The sequence below is a fragment of the Pan troglodytes genome, chromosome 13, assembly GCF_028858775.2.
Source record: "Pan troglodytes isolate AG18354 chromosome 13, NHGRI_mPanTro3-v2.0_pri, whole genome shotgun sequence".
NCBI lineage: Eukaryota > Metazoa > Chordata > Mammalia > Primates > Hominidae > Pan > Pan troglodytes.
The window spans coordinates 55,954,839-55,976,636 of record NC_072411.2 but is presented as its reverse complement, the minus strand read 5'-3'; the positions used below and the strand labels follow the sequence as shown (position 1 = coordinate 55,976,636).

Sequence of the window (21,798 nt, the reverse complement as noted above, 5' to 3'; positions counted from 1 at the left end):
GAATAAGAGCAACTTAAAATGCCAGAGAAGGTGATAACTGTCTTACTAATTATCTGCAAGCAGAAAGATCACTAGTAAATATTTTCCTGGCTGAGATTTACACATCCTACAGGCTAGGGGTACCTGGAGGGTGTAGAGTGTCTCTGAGAGTAAAGACAAAACACGGAGTTTTCAGAATGTGTATCTCCACACTGGTATCCAAATGAAAACACAGTACTTGAATTCCAATGCAAACTGGTATTTACTGATGACAGAATCATTTTGTGAACTTACACTATAATAACCAAAGCTCATTCCATTGGTTGTAAAAGTTCTGGCAGATCTCTTTACCCTCTCTTTGTCTCAGTTCCTCACATGTAAAATAATAATAATAATAATAATGCCAACTTTACAGACTTTTTTGTGAGAATTTACTAACACTTGTAGTGTTAGTTGTAGCACTTGTAAATAATTTAGAATAGTTAATACTTACAATTATTATTGTGTTATTATTATTGACTAATGTATGTATCTTTTTTCTATAGAATCAGAAATTCTTGCTTTGCTATTTCCCTTTTTTCAGGTAACTTTCATTTCATTTCCTATGCATATGTCATATGTTTAAGGTTCAGAATAAGACAAAGAAAGGTAGGTGTCCTTCCCTTCTAGAATATCATGTGACAGTTAATATTGAGTGTCAACTTGATTGGATTGAAGGAAGCAAGGTATTGATCCTGGGTGTATATGTGTGTGTATTGCCAAAAGAGACTAACATTTGAGTCAGTGGACTGAGAGACGCAGACCCACCCTCAATCTGAGTGGGCACCATCTAATCAGCTGCCAGCAAGGTTAGGATAAAAGCAGGCAGAGGAACGTGGAAGGACTATACTGGCTAAGTCTTCTGGCCTTCATCTGTCTTCCGTGCTGGATGCTCCCTGCCCTCGAACATTGAACTCCAAGTTCTTCAGCTTTTGGACTCTTGGACTTACACCAGTGGTTTGCCAGGAGCTGTTGTAACTTCAACCACAGATTGAAGGCTGCACTGTCAGCTTTCCTTTTGAGGTTCTGGGACTCGGACTGGCTTTCTTGCTCCTCAGCCTGCAGATAGCCTATTGTGGGACTTCATCTTGTGAATGTGTCAGTCAATACTCCTTAATAAACTCCCCTTTATATATACATCTATCCTATTGGTTCTGTCCCTCTAGATAATTCTGTGACTAATACATATCATAAACATCATATCCCTTTTGCCCTCTGTGATAATAAGAAACCTCTGGAGTTTCTAAGCAGATCCTTTCCCATTGTGTCTTCTCTGCATGACCATTTCTCATCTCAAACCAAATATTATCTGTAGACTAACCAAAGGCTAGATAATAAAATAGCTGGTTTACTATAGGCTTATTTTCTTAAAGCTAGAAACATATAATCATTCACTTCGGACTGGCATGATTTTAAAAATCATGATTCATATTCATTTCATATTACATATTACAACTGAGGCCCAGAGAGATTAATCTACTTGCCTGAGAATATGAGTGGGGGAGCCAGGACAAGGATCCACTATGTCATAACGCCCATGCAAACCTACCACATGCCCTCAAATTTCCACAAAGTGTTTGCAGGTGCACTGTGGCATCATTGGGCTTTTTAAATACCTATTCTCTCAAATACCTATTCTAACTCTGCCAAATTAGGAGTAGCAGCACTTAGTATTCCATACCATTTAGGAGTCAGAAATATTTTTAGTGCACTTTAATTCCAGGTGGCATCAGAGTGGCACGAAAGGGTTAATATCATCCCCTAACAAGTACTTATGTTGCCCAAGAGCAGTCCTTTAAAAAACAGAAAAACAAATAGCATTCATGGGTCTGTATCTAATATTGGAATAGATCTACATGTTCCCATAAAGTCACTGAAATCATTTCTTTTTTACAGCATCATTCGATAATTGATGTGTAAAATGATAATACTGACTCTGTAACAAAGATTCCATTACAGTCCATAAACTTCACTTTAATAAAAGGAGATGAGAATGTAATCCATTTTAGAAAAATGTCCATTAAAGTGACTGTTTTTTCAAGTTTGATATTTAGAGTTTAAGGATATAGCCAACTTCCTACTGAACAGTTCCTTTCAGAGCCCTAACAGGCATATCAAACTCAATGTGTCCAAAACAAACTCAAAGTCCACCCTCAAATCATCTCCTACATCCTTCCTTCTCTCAGGAAATTGGATCAAACAAACTCCTGCAAAAATCCAGAGACTTGACCTTGACACTCCCCTCTCCTACCCCTGCCAGAATCAAGCAAGCAATCCAGCTCTCTTAATCTCATATCTTAAATGCCTCTTGGTTTTACCTACTCCTCTTACACCTCATTTTGTACTATTTTGCTCTAAGCAGACATCATTTCCTACACAGAATACATGGAACACGGCCACAGACTCCTACCCAGACCTCCTGGAAAGAATAGCTCTTCTCTAATCCATTCTCTACATTGTATCCACAGCAATCTTTCTGTGACACAACTCTTATCCTGTTTGGTTTGATTTTTAAGTCCATTCAGTGGCTTCCCACTTTTAAAATCCATTCAGTGTATCTTATTCACTTATTTAGTTATCCACATAGAGAAAAAGACACATCAAACCCATATCCAAATCAAATCTAGGACTGTAATAATACCCTACATTCAGTCAAAATTTTGACCCCCATCTCACACCCCAATTTCCCGTACACATGACAGACAACATCCTAATTCCCATATTCATAATTAGCCTTTTTTGGCTTTTGTAAAGTTTTGTTGTATTTTTCTATATTCTTAAATACTGCATTTTTTAATTTTTAGTTATTTTTAGTGTTTTAAGCAGTATTATACTGTATATAATCTTTGAAGGATACAACTTTTTTCTTTTTTATAATTTTATTTTAGATTCGGGGTACATGTGCAAGTTTGTTAAATGGATATATTGTGTGATGCTCAGGTTTGGGGTACAAATTATCGTGTCACACAGGCTGTGAACATAGTACTCAATAGGTAGTTTTTGTACATAATTTACTATTATATGTTCAAGATTCAATCATGTTGATGGAAGTCTCTGACGTGCATTCATTGTAACTATTAAACTACTATATAAGATCTCCTTGTATTGATATACCAACATTTATTAATCAACTTTTCCATTAATAGATCTATGGATTATTTTCAGGCTTTATTTTTATGAATTGTAGTGCTATGGATATTTTGTTTATGTGAAAATTTTTCTTGGGTATATGACTATAAGTGCTGAGTTATATATGAATGTTCAGATTTCAGAGATAATGTCCAACTGTTATCTGAAGTTATTATAAAAATGTAGAGACACATCACCTTTAGCAATTGGTATTATCAGCCATTTATAGTTTTTGCCAACTGACTAAATATAAGTGATATATCACTGCAGCCTTGATCTGCATTTTTCCAAGTAAAGCTCATGTTAATTGTTTCTTCACAAATTTATTTGCTATATGTGTTTCATTTTCTATGAAGTGTCACTTCAGTTCTGTTGCCCATTTTTTTCTATTGGGTTATTTGGGCTTTTTTATTAATTATAGAAAAAATTTTATTTATACTTGATATATATAACAATCAAGTTACTTATACGTAGTTAATAATTTGTCAGTTGCATTTGCTTTATATATATTCTACGATTTTTAACTTCTCTTTTTATCTTCTTTAAGGTACATTTGAATGAACTAACTTTCTCAAGTTTAACATAGTCAAATTTATCAATATTTTTTGCGGTAATTTTTTTATGTTTTAAGAATTTTTTTATTCCAAGGTCTTATAGATGTCTAAATATATTTCTGCTAAAGTTTAAGTTTTGTTTTTGACATTTAAGTCCTAAATCCAAACTTCATGACATGAGTTAGGCATCCAATTTCATCTCTTTCCACATGGATTGCCACTTTATTCTCGGTTCCATTTATTGAACAGCCTCTCTTTTCCCCACTGATCTGCAGTGCCTCTCCTGTCATATAAAGAATGTTCCAAACATATGTACACATGTGGTTCGCCATCAGAGGGCTAATTCTCTTCCTTTGGACAATTTGTCTCCCCCTGTGCTTCTCTGTTCCAATTATATAGCCTTAATTACACTAAATTTTAAGAGCTGTTACTTGTCACATCCCCACTCTGTATTTTTCTCCTTTACAAGTATCCTGGGCTTTCTGGAATCTTTATCATTCTATTAGAATTTTAGTATTTTTTTGCTTTTTACTAGTTATTTCCTACTCTTATGCTGTAAACCTCAATTTTAATGTTACAGCCTTTGTGAAGGTTTTTTTTGTTTTCTTTTTTGAGATGAAGTCTCACTATATTGCCCAGCCTGGACTCAAACTCCTGAACTCAAGCAATCCTCCCACCTCAGTTTTCTGAGTACCTGGGATTACAGGCACACACCACCATGCCTGGCTTGAGAAATTTTATCTAATACTCTAGATCCAGTGTCCTCTTCTTCCTGATCCTAATATCAATTATGTTTTATAATCATTTCTAACTTACTTTTCCTTTTTAGTTGAATATATATTCAGTCATTCGTTGCATAATGATGGGGAAGTTTTCTGAGAAGTGCATCACTAGGCGATGTCATCATTGTGCAAACATCATAGAATGTACTTACACAAGACTAAATAGTATAGCCTACTGCACACTTAGGCTGTATGGTATAGCCTATTGCTCCTAGGCTACAAACTTGTATAACATGTTACTATGCTCAATACTATAGGAAATTATAACACAATTGTATTTGTGTATCTAAACAGATCCAAACATAGAAAAGGTACAGTAAAATGTTATAATTTGTTTAACTTTTATTTTAAGTTCAGGGGCACATGTGCAGGTTTGTTCCATCAGTAAACATGTGTCACTTGGGTTTGTTGTACACACTTATTCATCACCCAGGTATTAGGCCTAGTACTCATTAGTTATTTTTCCTGATCTTCTCTCTTCTCCTGCCCTCCACCTTAGTGTGTTTTGTTCCTGTCTACGTGTCCATGTGTCCTCACTGTTTAGCTCCCACTTATAAGTGAGAACATGAGCTATTTGGTTTTCTGTTCTTGCATTAGTTTGCTAAGGCTAACTGCCTCCAGCTCCATCCACGTCCCTGCAAAGGACATGATATCATTCTTTTTTATGGCGCATAGTATTCCATAGTGTATATGTACCATATTTTCTTTATCCAGCCTATGACTGATGGGCATTTAGGTTGACTCCATGTCTTTGCTAATGTGAATAGTGTTACAATGAACATATGCATGGATGTCTCTTTATAATAGAACAATTTATGTTCCTTAGGGTATATACAATAATGGGATTGCTGGGTTGAATAGTATATCTGTCTTTAGGTCTCTGATGAATCAATCACCACATTGTCTTCCACAATAGTTGAACTAATTTACACTCCCACCAACAGGAAAGAAGTGTTCCTTTTTCTCCACAACCTTGCCAGCATATGTTATTTTTTGACTTTTTAGTAATAGCCATTCTGATTGGCGTGAGATGGAATCTCATTGCGGCTTTGATTTGCAATTAGCTAATAATCAGTCATGTTGAGCTTTTTTTTTTTAGTCCCATTAAATTGCCATTAACATTCTTCACAGAAATAGAAAAGACTATTTTAAAATTCATATGAAACCAAAAAAAGCCCAAAAGTCAAAGCAGTCCTAAGTAAAAAGAACAAAGCTAGAGGCATCATGCTACTTGACACCAAACTATACTACAGGGCTACAGTAACCAAAACAGCATGGCACTGGTACAAAAACAGACATATAGACCAATGGAACAGAATACAGAACCCAGAAATAAGTTCACACACCTACAACTATCTGATCTTTGACAAACCTGACCAAAATAAGCAATGGGGAAAGGATTCCCTATTCAATAAATGGTGCTAGGAGAACTGGCTAGCCATATGCAGAAAATTGAAACTGGACCCCTTCCTTATACTATATGGAAAATTAACTCAAGATGGATTAAAGACTTGAATGTAAAACCCAAAACTATAATAACCCTGGAAGACAACCTAGGCAATACCATTCAGGACATGGGCACAGAAAAAGATTTCATGATGAAGACACCAAAAGCAATTTCAACAAAAGCAAAAATTGACAAATGGGATCTAATTAAACAAAAAAGGTTCTGCACAGCAAAAGAAACTAACAACAGAGTAAACAGACAACCTACAGAATGGGAGAAAATTTTTGCAATCTATGCATCTGACAAAGGTCTAATATCCTGCATCTATAAGGGACTTAAAACAAATTTACAAGAAAAAAAAAACCACTAAAAAGTGGGCAAAAGACATGAACAGACACTCCTCAAAAGAAGGCATACATGCAGCCAACAATCATATGAAAAAAAAAACTCAACATCAGTGATCATTACTTTAAAATATTATGGGATCACCATCATATATGCAGTCAGTTGTTGAGCAAAAAATCATTATATGGCACATGATTACATGCACAGACACACACAGTCACATAAATACATACAGAAAGAGAAAAATGTTTACTATATATTTGACTTTAAGCTCCACGGCAGGTGGGAGCCTTGTTCCCTTATGTCCCAAACATCAGGGACCTCAGTTATATCCCCAGGATTTGCATAGAGTAAGAACTTAATAAATAATGAATGAGTGAATGAATGAAAATATGTCAAAAATTCATTAACAGTGTATGTTAATATTGGGTCCTTAGGAATTGTTTAAAATTTAGACATATAAGGGAACTTAGAAACTGCCTACTCCAAAACCTTTGCTTTAATAATGGAGATGCACAGGGCCAGAAGGATCTTTTTTTAAGTAAACAAGCCTGTTTTTAGCAGACCTAAAATGTGAAAATTTCAGTTAGGTACACTTTGCACAGCATCATCTGCTTACAAATAAAATATTTTGAAAACAAGGCGCAAATTACTAAAGTAAAAATTCTGAAATAACAAGTGACAACTGAAAATGAAATTAAAACCCTCAAGTCTATTTTCCATTTATTCCAGACAAATAGTATTAATAAAAAACTTTAAAGTAGTACAATGTACTGAATGTTTGTGTCTCTGCAAAATTCATATACTGAAATCCTAACCTTCAAAGTGATATTAGGAGATAGGGCCTTTGGGGGGTGATTAAGTCATGAAGGTGGAACCTTCACGAATGCAATTAGTGCCCTTATAAAATATGCCCCAGAGAGATTTCTCAACTATTCTGCCTAGTGAGGTTAGTGAGAAGACAGCTGTTTATAAGGAACAGCCCCTTATCAGACATTGCATCTGCTAGCACCTTCATCTTGGAATCCCCAGCCTCCAAAATTGTAAGAAATAAATGTCTGTTCCTTGTTAGCCACCAAGTCTATATTTTTTTAACAACCTGAATGAAGTAAAATAACAAGTATTATAAACAAAGAGAACAATAGTTTAATTTTACAATTTAAGTACCAGGAAAAGTTATTTTTGCCTTGCATTGTTAAATTTCACATTTTGAGATTTAAGACTTAAGGAGCATTAAGGACATAAATCAGCAAAACTGTACCTTTGTGTTACTGGCAGAAAAGGCTATCAAAGTTTTGCTGAATCAGATTATAACATTTTTTGTGTGTGACGAACCTAGATGGTTTCCTTCAACAAATGACAGAGTGATCATTCCAAACTGATGTAATCCATCAAAAACACTTTTCTACATTCAGCCAAGCAGCAACTCAACTGATTCTGACAAAGAAGCTCAGAAGGCTGATTAATTCTGGGGTTTTAACTAAAGATCAGCAAATCATTCCCCATGTTCATTTGTCAAAAACATGGACTTATAATGTTCCCCTCTCAGAATAACTGAAGTATAAAGGCATAAAAAAATGCATGTAAACTACCTAAATGGGTCTAGCATCAGTCACTTGCAAATTTTTTTAAATTATTTGTATTAGTCAAAATCTAAAATGTAAGTTCCATTTTAAAAGACAAGGAAGCGATTCAGAACTTCTCTAAATGAACAAGAGTATTTTTGTAATCTAAAGCAAATTCAACTTGTCTAAAGTAATCTTTGATTTGCAATCTAAAGCAAACTCAACATGTCTAAAGTACTCTTTGAACAAAAATTAAATTTTGGAAATGCTCTTCTGTTTCCCTAAATTTCGTGTAACCTGATAGTGTTAATGAGATTCTGTTTATTAAATATTTTGTTCAATAAATATCTCAAAAATATGTATAACATTAAAAGCAGATCATATTCATTAAATAAATGTAAATCTCAACTTGATAATTTAGATTCACTTTTCCAAAAGGTACAAACATGTCATGATACTTCAATTGAAGCTTGCTTTTTGTCATATTTATGCAGAAAACTTTTGCCAAACAGAGAATATGTTAGTTCAATGAGAATAAAACTAATTTTGAGTACTCTTACATATTTTAGAAGTATTGAATTTTCTAGGAATACATTAGAAATATATTTATAGATCTTGAAGTTAACAAAAAAGAAAGCATAGAGAAAACTGGAATAACTTCACAGAAAACAAATCTCTGTGGCTTTACTTGATAAATAACCATTCGTACAAATTATTATGTTTACATTCATATTTAGTCTTTGAAACTGGTCCCTCAAGAGGAAAATACTGAATTAAAGTAATTTTATAGTATACTTGAAATTATCTTTTTCACTTAACATACAGCCAGCAATCTGGTAAATCTGCATACCACCATGTGTTTTGTTTTAAAAATTGGTTGTTTTATTTCAACTGTTTTGGAAGTCTTTAGCGGTGTCATTCATGCACAGTTCGTTTGCTAAAATCGCCACCTGTCTCACTTTAGTGGCTTTTCCGTTTTATGTTATGTGCTTGGTCTTTAAAGGCTTTTGGCTTCTAGCAGCCTAGATTTAAAATTCTGCCCAGTTTGAACGTTCACTCAACTGTTCTTTTCATACAGTCACAGAACACCAGAATTTATTAGGTTGAACGGTATCTTAGAGGTTAGCTAACTCTTCTTATTTCTTCCAAGAAGACGCCTAAGACCAAGAAAGGTAAAGTAACTACCCCATGGTTAAACATGCATTAATAGTGCTGCCAAAATGCTCTTCTAACTCACTAAGGCAAAACTCTTCTGATTCTGAAGTTTCTCATTTTGTCAAGGCACCACTTTTCTCATCTCTATAAAAACAGTATTTGCTTCATAAGCACTTACCCCTCAATGCAGGCAGCAGAGATCTCTCCTTCTTGTCATCACATTTGTTACATTCACTGAAGTACAGCAGTAAGAAGACATCAACAAGAACCCACATCAGTGAAGTGGCTAGAACCACCTTGCAGTAGACAAATCTCCTCATGTCTTTCCTTGATTTCTAGTTAACACACAGATTGAAGACAAATGCTACTGTGATAAATCCAAGCCACACAGGTGAACTCCAAGATGAAAGCAGGATACATTCCACTGCATTAAAAAAAGAAGAAAATTTCATTAATTGTACACATAGATTTTTGGATAAAGAACATATAACATGAAATGTATGACTTATTTAATGTTCTCAAATATGTCAGTACTCAAGCCTTCGAATCCAAAATTAAAAGCCTAAATAAATGAAAGTTGCTAGCAAGCTGGTTGGCTAACATTTTAATACCTAATACTAGATCTGCCACTACTCTGCTAGGCCCTTGACAAACTACTTGATTCCTTTAAGTTGTATTGTAATGAACTTAAAGTCATATCATGATATTCTTTATAGCTCCAGGTTGTCAAATAGTGCAATTCTGACTTTATTCTAATTCAGTACTTCTGACTAGCCAATAATTCTGAAATAGAAATCATCCTGGGATACAATATATTATAGTGACTAAAATCTGGCCTTCATAGACAGACACATCTGGGTCTGTACATCTCCTAAGAATAGAAGACTTTCTAAGCCACAGTTTCCTCATCTGTATAATGTGGATAGAAATGCCAACGCTAAACCTCATTTGTTATGAGGATTATGTAGAATCATATTTATAAAGCATCTTGCAGAACAGATAATTAATAAAACATAAAACAGAGCTGGGCACGGCGGCTCACGCCTGTAATCCCAGCACTTTGAGAGATCGAGGCAGGCGGATCACCTGAGGTCAGGAGTTTGAGACCAGTCTGGCCAACATGGTAAAACCACGTCTCTACTAAAAATACAAAAATTAGCCAGGCATGGTGGCACGTGCCTGTAATCCCAGCTACTCAGGAGGCTGAGGCAGGAGAATCACTTGAACCTGGTAGGTGGAGGTTGCAGTAAGCTGAGATCACACAATTGCACTCCAGTCTGGGTGACAAGAGCAAAACTCTGTCTCAAAAAAAAAAAAATACATACATACATAAAAATAAAATAAAATAAATACATAAAACAGAAAAAATTGTTCTCATATTCTTAAGTAGAGCAATTGCAAGACACGATCAACAATTACACAGCCTCTAAAATCCCAGCTGATCTGCAGAGAAAGTATCTACAATAAATGTGTGTTTAGAATAGATAGCACGCATCCAATTTATCAGCGGAAAAATATATTAACATAAATGATTTAAAATAATCAGAGCAAGAATTTAAAGGCTATAACAAAGATATGTACATAATTATTAAGAGACATTTTTCAAGGTAAGTGTAGAATGAATACCTTACACTTATTTGTTTTATTTATACTACATTGAGCATTTTATTTATACTACTACATTTGTTTAACTACCTGGTTAACCAACTTTTATCTATAAAGTAAGTAAATCAGACAAAACATAATCTGATATCATTTGTTACATTTTAAATAATATCGAGTAAAATGTAAACTTATTGATGTGAATAAGATAAGTGATGAAGTTTTGACAGAGCTAATTGGGGTGAACAGTATTAAATACAAAGACACTTGAAATATTTCATAAACGTTTGTCTCAAAAACATCAAAGTATAATTTGATGAGCACAAGCTCTTTAAATTAACAGCAGCTGACAGCACCATAAAGCAACAGAAATTCTGTTGCCTGTTATAACCAACCTAAACTAGCAACAAATTCAAAATTCACATAAAGCTCCAGTTACAAAATAATTATTGTAACAGATTTTATTTTAGTAATTACAAAAAAATTACATTTACATTTATTCAGAATATATATATATATATATATATATATATAATGGAGAGATATATGTAAATCCGAAGAATACACGACATTTGGGGTTTTTTTTTCTTAGAAAAAAGTAACATGTTATTATCTACTTTGTTTCATTTCCACTTTAATTTTCTATAAAAATGATAGCTAAATATTGGAAATCAGCCTCTAAACCTGATAATAAAGGAATGATTATCCCATATTTATTTCCTGTTACCGTGTACATTCTTTTCTAAATTTGAGATATGAAACAATTCAAGCTATCAAATGTTCTGTCTTCAGTCTTAAGATAGGGTAGATCCTTTCACTTTATTGTAGAAAATAATTCCATGGAGAAGTACCTATAACATTGACGGTCACTACACGGCCATTCCCAAGTTTATAAGGAGTGCCATATACATAAATGATCCTGGAAGACGTAAACAGCACCATCTCTGGCTCTGTCATCAAATAAAGGGATGACCTTAGGTAGGTATCTTGCTTCTCAGTGCTTCATTTGTTTATAACATATTTCCTGCCCCATCAATCTCACAAAATATTGTGAGGCTTAATCAAGATAAAGAATTTAAAAAATCGTTCAAGAAAAGATGAAGAATATTATTATAATAGAAAATCTGAAATCACTCAGTATTAATTAAATATTGAAATGTCTAAGATAAGTCATTTCCTAATAAAAGCCTAACAGTTGAGGTTATTGAGAATTTAACTTAAACTTTATTTATGATAAAAAGTCAAAATTACATATTATTGCCACTTCAAGCAGTATTCAAATTATCCTAATTTCATAGCCTGCTAGTGCTATATATTAAGACATTAGCACTGAAAGAATTCTAACTATATCATGTGAAAAACTAAGTTGCTGTTTAAACTTCTTATGTAATTATGAAACAGACTCTGCTTGTATTTTTTTATTTTGAAATTTACCTATATTTTGAAAACACCTACACCTTGAAAACAGGCTAAACTTTATCATTCACAGAAATCTAATCCCCTGGCACTTATAAAATAATAATCTTATATATTGTATTTCAATATTCCTCTTAAGAGAAGAAAACTGAGCAGAAAAATGGTACTTTAAACACAGAATACTAACCAATGTAAGCACAGTTGGTGGCCCAGGTTTATTTAAGAGAATCAGCATTTGTATTATATTTCTATTCCAGGAAACCCCTACTTATTTGCAAATACTGTTCTGTTTCTCAGTCAGAAAATCCAAGTTCTTCAATATCCCTGGCTTGCCAAACCAGTGTAGTGCATGAGCAACTTGCATAAACTACAGACTTTTCTATCCAATACTATTACCCTTTTCCTAATTGTTTCAAAAACATTAAGTAATGGTATCAGCAAGATTGTCTATGTTATAGGATTTTTACTTGAAAATGTGTACCATATTTCCTATCTTTATTAAAAATTGATTTTAAGGCTAGGCACAGCGGCTCATGCCTGTAATCCCAGAACTCTGGGAGGCTGAGGCGGGCGGATCATCTGAGGTCAGAAGTTCAAGACCAGCCTGGCCAACATACTGAAACCTTGTAACTACTAAAAATACAAAAATTAGCCAGGCAAGGTGGCGTGTGCCTGTAATGGAACGGAGATCGTGCCACTGTACTCCAGCATGGGCAACAAGAGAGAAACTCCATCTCAAAAAAAAATTTTGATGTTAAATATAAGAAATAAAATCTAGATAAAGTTTAGGGTTTTGTAACTATGTTGTTAAATTAAGAAGAAAAAAGCTTTTGTTTTTGCTTTGGTTTTTTATTTGTTGTTCTTTTTTAATTAGGAAGTTATTACTTAGGGAATCTATTTTACTTGCTATTAGACATATTTTTATCTATAGTCATAAACTTTCTTTTGTAGAAAATTGTGTAATGGGAGCAAATGTTTTCAGTCTATTTTATGAGGCTATCCTTGAAGCTGCCAAGGGATCCTGGAAACTAGTGTAAGGCTGCTGGTAATGCTTCCAGAAGTTTCAGGCACTCAGCATACTTTAAATGTTTTAAATAGTCAGGCAGGAGCTTCTGTGAACTAATGACCAGATAATTTTGCAGTTTGGTTTATGGGCTGATAAACGTAGTGAGTAAGCCCTGAAAAAATACCATAAATTAGCTTCAGGTCTGACTGATAGGAAAACAGATCTTTGTATGAATAAAGATATGAAATTGGCCGGGCACGGTGGCTCGCACCTGTAATCCCAGCAATTTGGGAGGCTGAGGCAGGTAGATCACCTGAAGTAAGGAGTTCGAAACCAGCCTGGTCAACATGGCAAAACCCGGTCTCTATTAAAAATGTAAAATTAGCTGGGCGTGGTGGCGGACTCCTGTAATCCCAACTACTCAGGAGGCAGAGGCAGGAAAATCACTTGAACCTGGGGGGCGGAGGTTGCAGTGAGCCGAGATTGTACCATTGCACCCCAGCCTGGGCAACAGAGCAAGACTCTGTCAAAAAAAAAAAAAAAAAAAAAGACAAAAACTTAAGTTAAACCCAGGAAATCCACTCACAGCCTAAACCAAAGTGTCCACTGTAATAACCACATCACACTAAAGGTTAAACTAAGAGACAAAGAAGCCAACAAATATAATGCTAAATAAATGCCTTTTACTGAAAGATGGTAGAAGAGAAGCAATAAACAAAACTGAAAAAAACAACAACAAAAAATGCCCTCATTTGCATATACACTAAGGAAAGGGAGAATATTGATGATACCATAAAATTCAATTCTCAGGAGGGAACCTAACATAGGCTGTAAAAGAAAACGTTTCAGAGTTACATTGTCATGATTTGAGTCTGGGTTCCAACACTCACTAATTGTGCAACTTGATTCAAGTTCCTTAAATGTTTAATGCCTTGGTTTTCCTACTCACAAAATGTGAATAGTAGTTACCTTGTAAGGCTAGGATGAGTACAGGGATGTAACACGTAACCTCTTATAACAGTGCCTGGCACATAAGAACTCAATATAGATTAGTTATTATTACTAGTAGTAACACATATTGTTATCATCAGAAACATCATTCTAAGAGCAAGAAAAAACAATGAGGATTCTCCCTACCCACCCTTGCAGAATCATTGCATGCTCAGTGTATAGGTGTTCAGGGGATTGGATAACAAAAGTACCACAAAGCAGAACTATTTTAGATGTAGTTTCTAATGTGGTATGAGTCACACAAGGTTTTACAATAGTGAAAACTCATTGAACTGTGCACTTAAGATCAGTGCATTTCACTCAATGTAAATTGTACCTCCCTTTTAAAGGTAAATAGGTATCATATGATTCCCTGATATCATCAACTTTTGATTAAATAAATTGTAGTCACAAGTTCACCAGATAAGAGAGCTTCTACTTCATGCCTTTCTGATCTCATTTCCTACCATGTTCACATCAGTCACTTAGGTCTCCTGGCTGTTCCTTAAATATACGAATTACTAGCTTGCCTCAGGGCATGTGCGATTGTGCTTTCTCTGCCCAGTCATAGGTTCATGGCTCCCTGCTCTTGTTTCCTTCAGATCTTCCTTCCTTCCTGCTCAAATGTCACATCACCACGAGCTTTCCTATCAGCCTATACAAAACAGCACACACACCTTACTCACTGTCTTCTCACCCCACTTAATTTTCCTTCTTAGCAATTATCACCCCCAATTTATTGAAAAATTGTGGGGGGTTTTTTGTTTCTTATTTGTCCCCCTTTCTTAAATGGTAAGCTATATGAGAACAGGATTACGCTTCTCTTACATACGCCCTCTCTCACTTCAATATATTTAAGTTTTAAAACTCCAGCATTTGTTGTTATGGGCTGAATTGCCCTTGCCTGCCACATTCCAAAAATCCATGGGTGCAAGTCCTAACCCCTAGTATCTTAGAATGGAACCATATTTGGAAATAGGGGATTTAAAAAGGTAATTAGACAAAGTGAGGTGTGATGGGTGGACCCTAATCTAATATGACTGGTACCCTTCAAGGAGGAGATTAGGACACAGGAAAACCTTGTGAAGACACAGAGAGAAGGCGTCCATTTACCAACCACAAAAAGAGGACTCAGAATAAAATCAACACTGCTGACATCTTGATTTTGGACTTCTAGCCTCCAGAAATGTGAGAGAAAATATATTTCTGTTGTTTAAGGCACCCAGTCTGTGGTATTCATTAGGGCAGCCCCAGCAAACTAATACACTGGCTAGTTAAATTCACTTTCCTATACTCCACTTCTACATGCAAACAGGTGAACATGGCTGTCATGAAACTCCCAAATTATTCCACCACTTCTCATTTTAAATCTATAAGCCCACACTGCAGTGGAGTCCAAATCAATCTCCATCTTTCAGACAACAATTTTGCAGCTTATTTGACTTCCTCATACTGTCATCTCCACACTTTCTTTTTCTCATGGCTGATCACTATGCATCTACATTTAACAGAGAACATATAAACAATCAGAAGAGAATTTTGCATACTGCCATGTTAAATGTATTGCTTGCTTGTTTCCATTACTACCATACCAAATTCTACAAGTCCAACTGTTACCCTGGTGAACTGTCCCTTTAAAGAATGCAATACCCTCTGCCCTCACATATTCAAGGATTTGACTAATGCACTTTTCTCTTCTGCATTAGTTTATCTTCTCTAACAAGTCATTATTACCAATATGCAAAGATGTTATATTAATAATAATCTTTGAATAAAGTAATTTCACCATACACCTCTCTTCAGGTATCCCTACATCCATCTACTCACCCTTAATGTAAAACTTTTGACAATAATTACGTATGTCTATACATCCCTATCTTCCCATTCTCTCTTAAACTTCACAGGCTTTAGGTCCTGCCACTACATGGAAACCTCATGTGATAAGGTCACGGTCAAATCCAATGATCAATTCTTAATCATTATCTTACATAAATACTCAGCAGCATTTGGTATAGGTTGGCCATAAACCGTGTACTCCTTTCTAGCAACTTGTTTCTTTCACATTCCATATTTGATTGTGCAGCAAATTCTGTGCCACTTTTCACCAATTCCACCACTACAACTATAGACCAAGCAGCCACTAGGATTTTGAAATGCTGCCTTAGATTGTTTTAAAAAAGTTTTATTGAGATATAATTCATATATCTGATAATTCACTCATTTAAAGTATACAATGCAATATAGTCACACATTGTGTGTCTATCACCACAATCAATTTTAGGGCATTTCCTTTCCTCAAAAAGTAAACCACTCCCCTTTGCTAGAACCCTCAATCCTACCATCATCCATAGACATAGGTAACTACTAATCTGATTTATTGGCTATGAATTTTCCTATTTTGAATGTTTCATACAAACTGAATCATACAATATGTTGCCTTCATGACTGTCTTCTCTCATTTAGCACAATGTTTTCAATGTTCATTCATATTGTAGCATATACAAGTACTTCATTTCTTTTTATTGCCAAATAATATTCCATTGTATAGCTATACACATTTTATTTATCCATTCATCACTTGATGCACATTTGTGTTGTTTCTACCTTTTGACTATTATGAAAAATTTAAGCTGTTAACATTTAGGTACAAATTTTCTGTAGACATATGTTTTCATTGTTCTTGGGTATATACCTAGGTGTAGAATTGCTTGATCATATGCTATGTCTTAGCATCTTAAATGCACCCCCATTATAATCTAGTCTTCACACAAAAGGCAGGTGGTTCCTGTTAAAATTTAAATTTAATGGCCAGGCACGGTTGCTCACGCCTGTAATCCCAGCACTTTGGGAGGCCAAGGTGGGCGGATCACAAGGTCAGGAGATCGAGACCATCCTGGCTAACACAGTGAAACCCCGTCTCTACTAAAAATACAAAAAACTAGCCGGGCATGGTGGCGCACGCCTGTAGTCCCAGCTACTCAGGAGGCTGAGGCAGGAGAGTCACTTGAACCCGGGAGGTGGAGGTGGCAGTGAGCCAAGATCATGCCACTGCACTCCAGCCTGGGTGACAGAGTGAGACTGTCTCAAAAAAAAAAAAATTTAATTTAATTAGATATCTTCCCTGTTCTGCTCATTATTGATCAACAGCTTCTATCACATTTAAAATAAATTGTAAATCCTATCCTTGGCCTGAAACACAAGTATGGTTCATCGCTAAGAAGGGATGGCAGGAATAAGACTATTTTTGGCTCTCTGTGATAAAGGTGCCTACATCACCATCCTACCTGGTTTCAGGTTACAGGGCTGCTGTTTCAGGCCAATCAGTCACCTCCAGCCATACCACTGTGGCCCATGAAACTAAACTGGGTCATATTTGCTGGTTTCCAGACCATCTACAGTCTGGCAATGTTGTGCCATTTGTTGCAAAGGCCACCTAATAATAAAATGATAGTCAAGGTATTAGATTTTCCAAACTCAAAGCTCAAGTCCATTATATAAAATGGCATAGTATTTGTATATAACCTATGCACATATTCCTGTAGTCCTTAAGTCATTTCTAGATTATTCATAACACCTAATACAATGTGAGTGTTATGCAAATAGTTGTTAATGCTAAATTGTTTTTATCTGTGATTTTATTGTTGTATTTCTATTTTTATTGTGTTCTTTCACAAATATTTTCAATCCAAGGTTACTTGAATCTGCGAATGCAGAAACTGCAGACACAGACAGCTAACTCTACTGCTAACTGAATCCCTCTACAATGGCCTATGTGGGCAAACATGGGAGGTATAATGAGTCTCTGTATATTTTGTAAAAATGTCTCTGTTCCACTTGCATTTAATACTTTCATATCAAAGCTCTGGGTTAGATTAATAGAGGACTGGAGAGAAGTAAAGCAAAGTTATACTGAAATAGGGCACACAAAATTTCATGGCTGTGGAGAAAGCAATAACTCTGACATCTGGGGAAGAAATGGCTTGTACACCAAGAGTTGTGGGGAAGAGGATGGGTTAATTAATGCTCTGTTTGTCACCTAGATCCAGAATCAGAGCCTGGCAAAATAATCATATGGCCTGCCTGAGTGAAGTAGCATCTGTGGCTGACAATCCAGCCTGCTGTTCCATTTGTCATCTCTTCCAAGTGCTATGAAACAGAAAAACTCATGTGGGCATGGCCAGTCCTAAACTGCTCTGCTGTGCCTGATGCCATAAATGGCTGCTCCCAAAAAGATACCCTTCCTCCCACCTAAACAAACACAGGAATTGCATAACATTGTTTCTATCTGGCTGATAGAAATTCACTTGCTTCTCCTGATGTCTGAGCACTTTGGCTTATGCCATGTAAACAATCCAGGCTACAACTCTTCAGTGACATGGCACATGCTTAATCAGACCAATGTAATGATGATCCAAATAAAGTTAAATAAAAAATCCTGATTGGACAGATTTGTGTCCCTTTGGGCTATATGTTTGTATATGGGCTGAGTGAGCCATGGACTATCTCTCCATGGAAATTCAGATTCTATTAAATCATCTACTGCAATGATAACCAAAGATAAGCAGTTCTATGTAAACTCCCTTGTGTCAGTTGTGCTGGATAATACACTGTTCTTAGACTACCACAGTTTGGCTTTATAGAATAAAACCTATTGATATCCTCTTAGACTTATTTACAGTGACTGAGTCCCGGACCATGGGGAAACATGAGTAAAGTCAAAACTCCAAGTTGGCCTAATCCTGTTGTTAGAAGTTCTGCTCATAATAGCCTTATATAAATACTGTAGGAGAAAAACTAAATACATCTGACCCCAGCCACTGTCATATTATTTAGGGTGTTCAATGGAGTGCCATAATCACATGAAATTTCACCAGAAGCCAACATGATCAAAGATCAAAAGTGGATATCATTGAGAGACACTCCTCCACTCTCATAAACTCCTAATACTTCTTGCTGGGGATGCCAAGAATGCAAGGCCCCAAACAGCCAGGCCACTTTTCATAACTGTGTTTGCAGTAAGGAATATTGAAAAATGTTTATTATAAAATAGTAGCTTATCTAAGGTTATTGGTCTTTTTCTGTAATGCAACCCACCATGTAAGTAGGAATCCACTGGGGCTATCCACATACCCTCAATAGGACACAGGAAGCAAGTGGAACACACACAAACATATATTGTACTTTTATAGTCATGGCATCTTCATAGAATGGATATCCGTATATGCAAGCATGTGTTAAAAGACCAATATGTGACAAACTGCATTGACACGTGACATTTGATGGCTCGTGTACTTCCTGTGCCATGAGTAAAAAATGTCCTTCACTCTAATACAGAAGTCCATTCTGCCCAAATCCATGACATAATAACAAGCTAACTTTTAGCTTTTATGTGAGGTAGAATCAAATTCCAGAACCTTCACAGACCTGAGATCATCACACACACAAAAAAAGCAGGAAATATGTATGTGTGTCTGTCTGTGTAAATTTTCACATTCCCAGAAAATTTATAGATACACTCACTAAACTTGGTAATCTCCGAACAACAGAATTTACAGTCTTCTGCAAGCTTGAATTTTTGCTACAATCATGTATTACTTTAAGAATAAAATTACCACCTTAATTATAAAGCTAAAATATTCCTTTCATTTATCCAACAGATATAATTTAGTGCCCACATAAATGCCAACACTGTGCTAAGGCATTAAAGATACATTCAGAAAAATCCTCTGAGATACTGTAAAAGATGACCATCCCCAAGACATCCAGTCATCAGATTCTCCAAGGTCAACATGAAAGAAAAATGTTAAAGGCCCCTAGAGAGGAGAGGCAGGTGACCTACAAATGGAACCCCATCTGGTTAATAATGGACTTTTCAGGAGAAACCTTATAAGCCAAAAGACACTGTGGGGCCTATATTCAGTATTCTTAAAGAAAAGAAAGTCCAACTAAGAATTTCCTATCCAGCCAAATGAAGCTTCGTAAGAGAAGGAGAAATAAAATCCTTTTCAGACAAGCTAATGGAATTTGTTATCACCAGACCCACTTTACAAGAGGTCTTTAAGGGAGTGCTAAACATGAAAATGAAAGACCATTACTGGCCACCAAAAAAAAAAAAAAAAAAAACAAACTTAAATAAATAGCCCACTGACGCTATAAAACACCTACATGATCAAGTTTACATAACAACAAGCTACTCTAACAACATGATGACAGGATCAAATCTACACATATCAGTATTAACCTTAAACATAAAGAGGCTAAACATCCCCACTTAACAGGATAAACACCCCACTTAAAAGGCACAAAGTGAAGATTTGGATAAAGAAGAAAGACTCAAGCATATGCTGACTTCAGGAGAACCATCTCACATGCAATGATACCCATAGGCTCAAAGTAAAGGTATGGACAATAATCTACCAAGCAAATAGAAAGCCAAAAAAATATTGAGTTGCTATTGTAATTTCAGACAAAACAGACTTTAAAGCAACAAAGATCAAAAAAGACAAAAGAAGAATATTATATTTGCAACCAACACTGGGGCACAGAAGTTCTCTTTTTAGGAACCTACAAAGAGACTTAGATAACCACACAATAGTAATGGGAGACTTCAACACCCAACCAACAGTATTAGACAGATCATTGAGGCAGAAAACTAACAAAGAAATTCAGGACCTGAACTCAACATTTGACCAAATGTACCTAACAGACATATACAGAACTCTTCATCCCTTAAAAACAGAAGATGTATAATTTTCATCTGTACATGGCAAATACTCTAAAATCAATCACATGTTCACCCATAAAGCAATTATAAACACATTTTTTAAAAAGCTGAAATCATACCAACCATACTCTCAAAACACAGAGCAATAAAAATAGAAATCAAAACTAAGAAGATCTGTCAGGCCGGGCACAGTGGCTCATGCCGGTAATCCCAGCATTTTGGGAAGCCAACGCAGGAGGACCACCTGAGGTCAGGAGTTGGAGACCAGCCTGACCAATATAGTGAAACCCCATCTCTACTAAAAATACAAAAATTAGCCAGGCGTGGTGGCAGGCCCCTGTAATCCCATCTACTGGGAAGGCTAAGGCAGGAGAATCGCTTGAACCCAGGAGGCGGAGGTTACAGCGAGCCAAGATTGCACCACTGCATTCGAGGCTGGGCGACAAGAGCGAGACTCCATCTCAAAAAAAAAAAAAAAGAAAGACAGAAAAAAAGAAAAAAAAGAAAAAGAAGATCTATCAAAAACATACAATTACATGGAAATTAACCTGCTCCTGAATGACTTTTGGGCAAACCATGAAATTAAGATAGAAATCAAGAAATTCTTTGAAACTAAGAAAAACAAAGAAGTAACATGCCAGAATCTCTGGGACACAGCTAAAGCAGTATTAAGAAGAAAGTCTATAGCACACATGAAAAAGTTTAAAAGATCTCAAATTAACAACATAACATCACTCCTAAAGGAACGAGTAAAACAAGGGCAAACTGACCTCAAAGCAAGCAGAAGAAAAGAAATAACCAGAAACAGAGCTAAGCTAAATTAAATTTAGATATGAAAAACCATAGAAAAGATCAATGAAGCCAAAAGTTGGTTCTTTGAAAAAATAAATAAGATTAATAAACCACTAGTTAGAATAATAAAAAGGGGGAGAAAATTAAACACAATCATAAGTGACAAAGGAGACATTATCACTGACTCCACAGAAATACAAAAAACCTCAGACTATTATAAACACCTCTATTAACACAGACTAGAAAACAGAAGAAATGGATAAATTCCCGGGT

The 21,798-nt window shown here is 35.5% G+C and overlaps 1 protein-coding gene across 8 annotated transcripts in view; it reads right to left on the bottom strand.

The window, feature by feature from the left end:
- Positions 1-21,798, bottom strand: part of GALNT13 (polypeptide N-acetylgalactosaminyltransferase 13) — a 584,712-nt gene that overhangs the window by 502,785 nt on the left and 60,129 nt on the right. For 7 of the 8 annotated variants that reach the window (XM_063791209.1, XM_054679032.2, XM_024354859.3 and 4 more), the window contains exon 3: positions 9,174-9,419. In XM_063791209.1, the coding sequence (XP_063647279.1) occupies positions 9,174-9,315 (142 nt within the window). In that variant the 5' untranslated portion in view covers positions 9,316-9,419. Of the gene's footprint in view, positions 1-9,173; positions 9,420-17,293; positions 17,480-21,798 lie in introns of those variants that run through there. The other variant, XM_024354860.3, reaches the window with a different exon arrangement.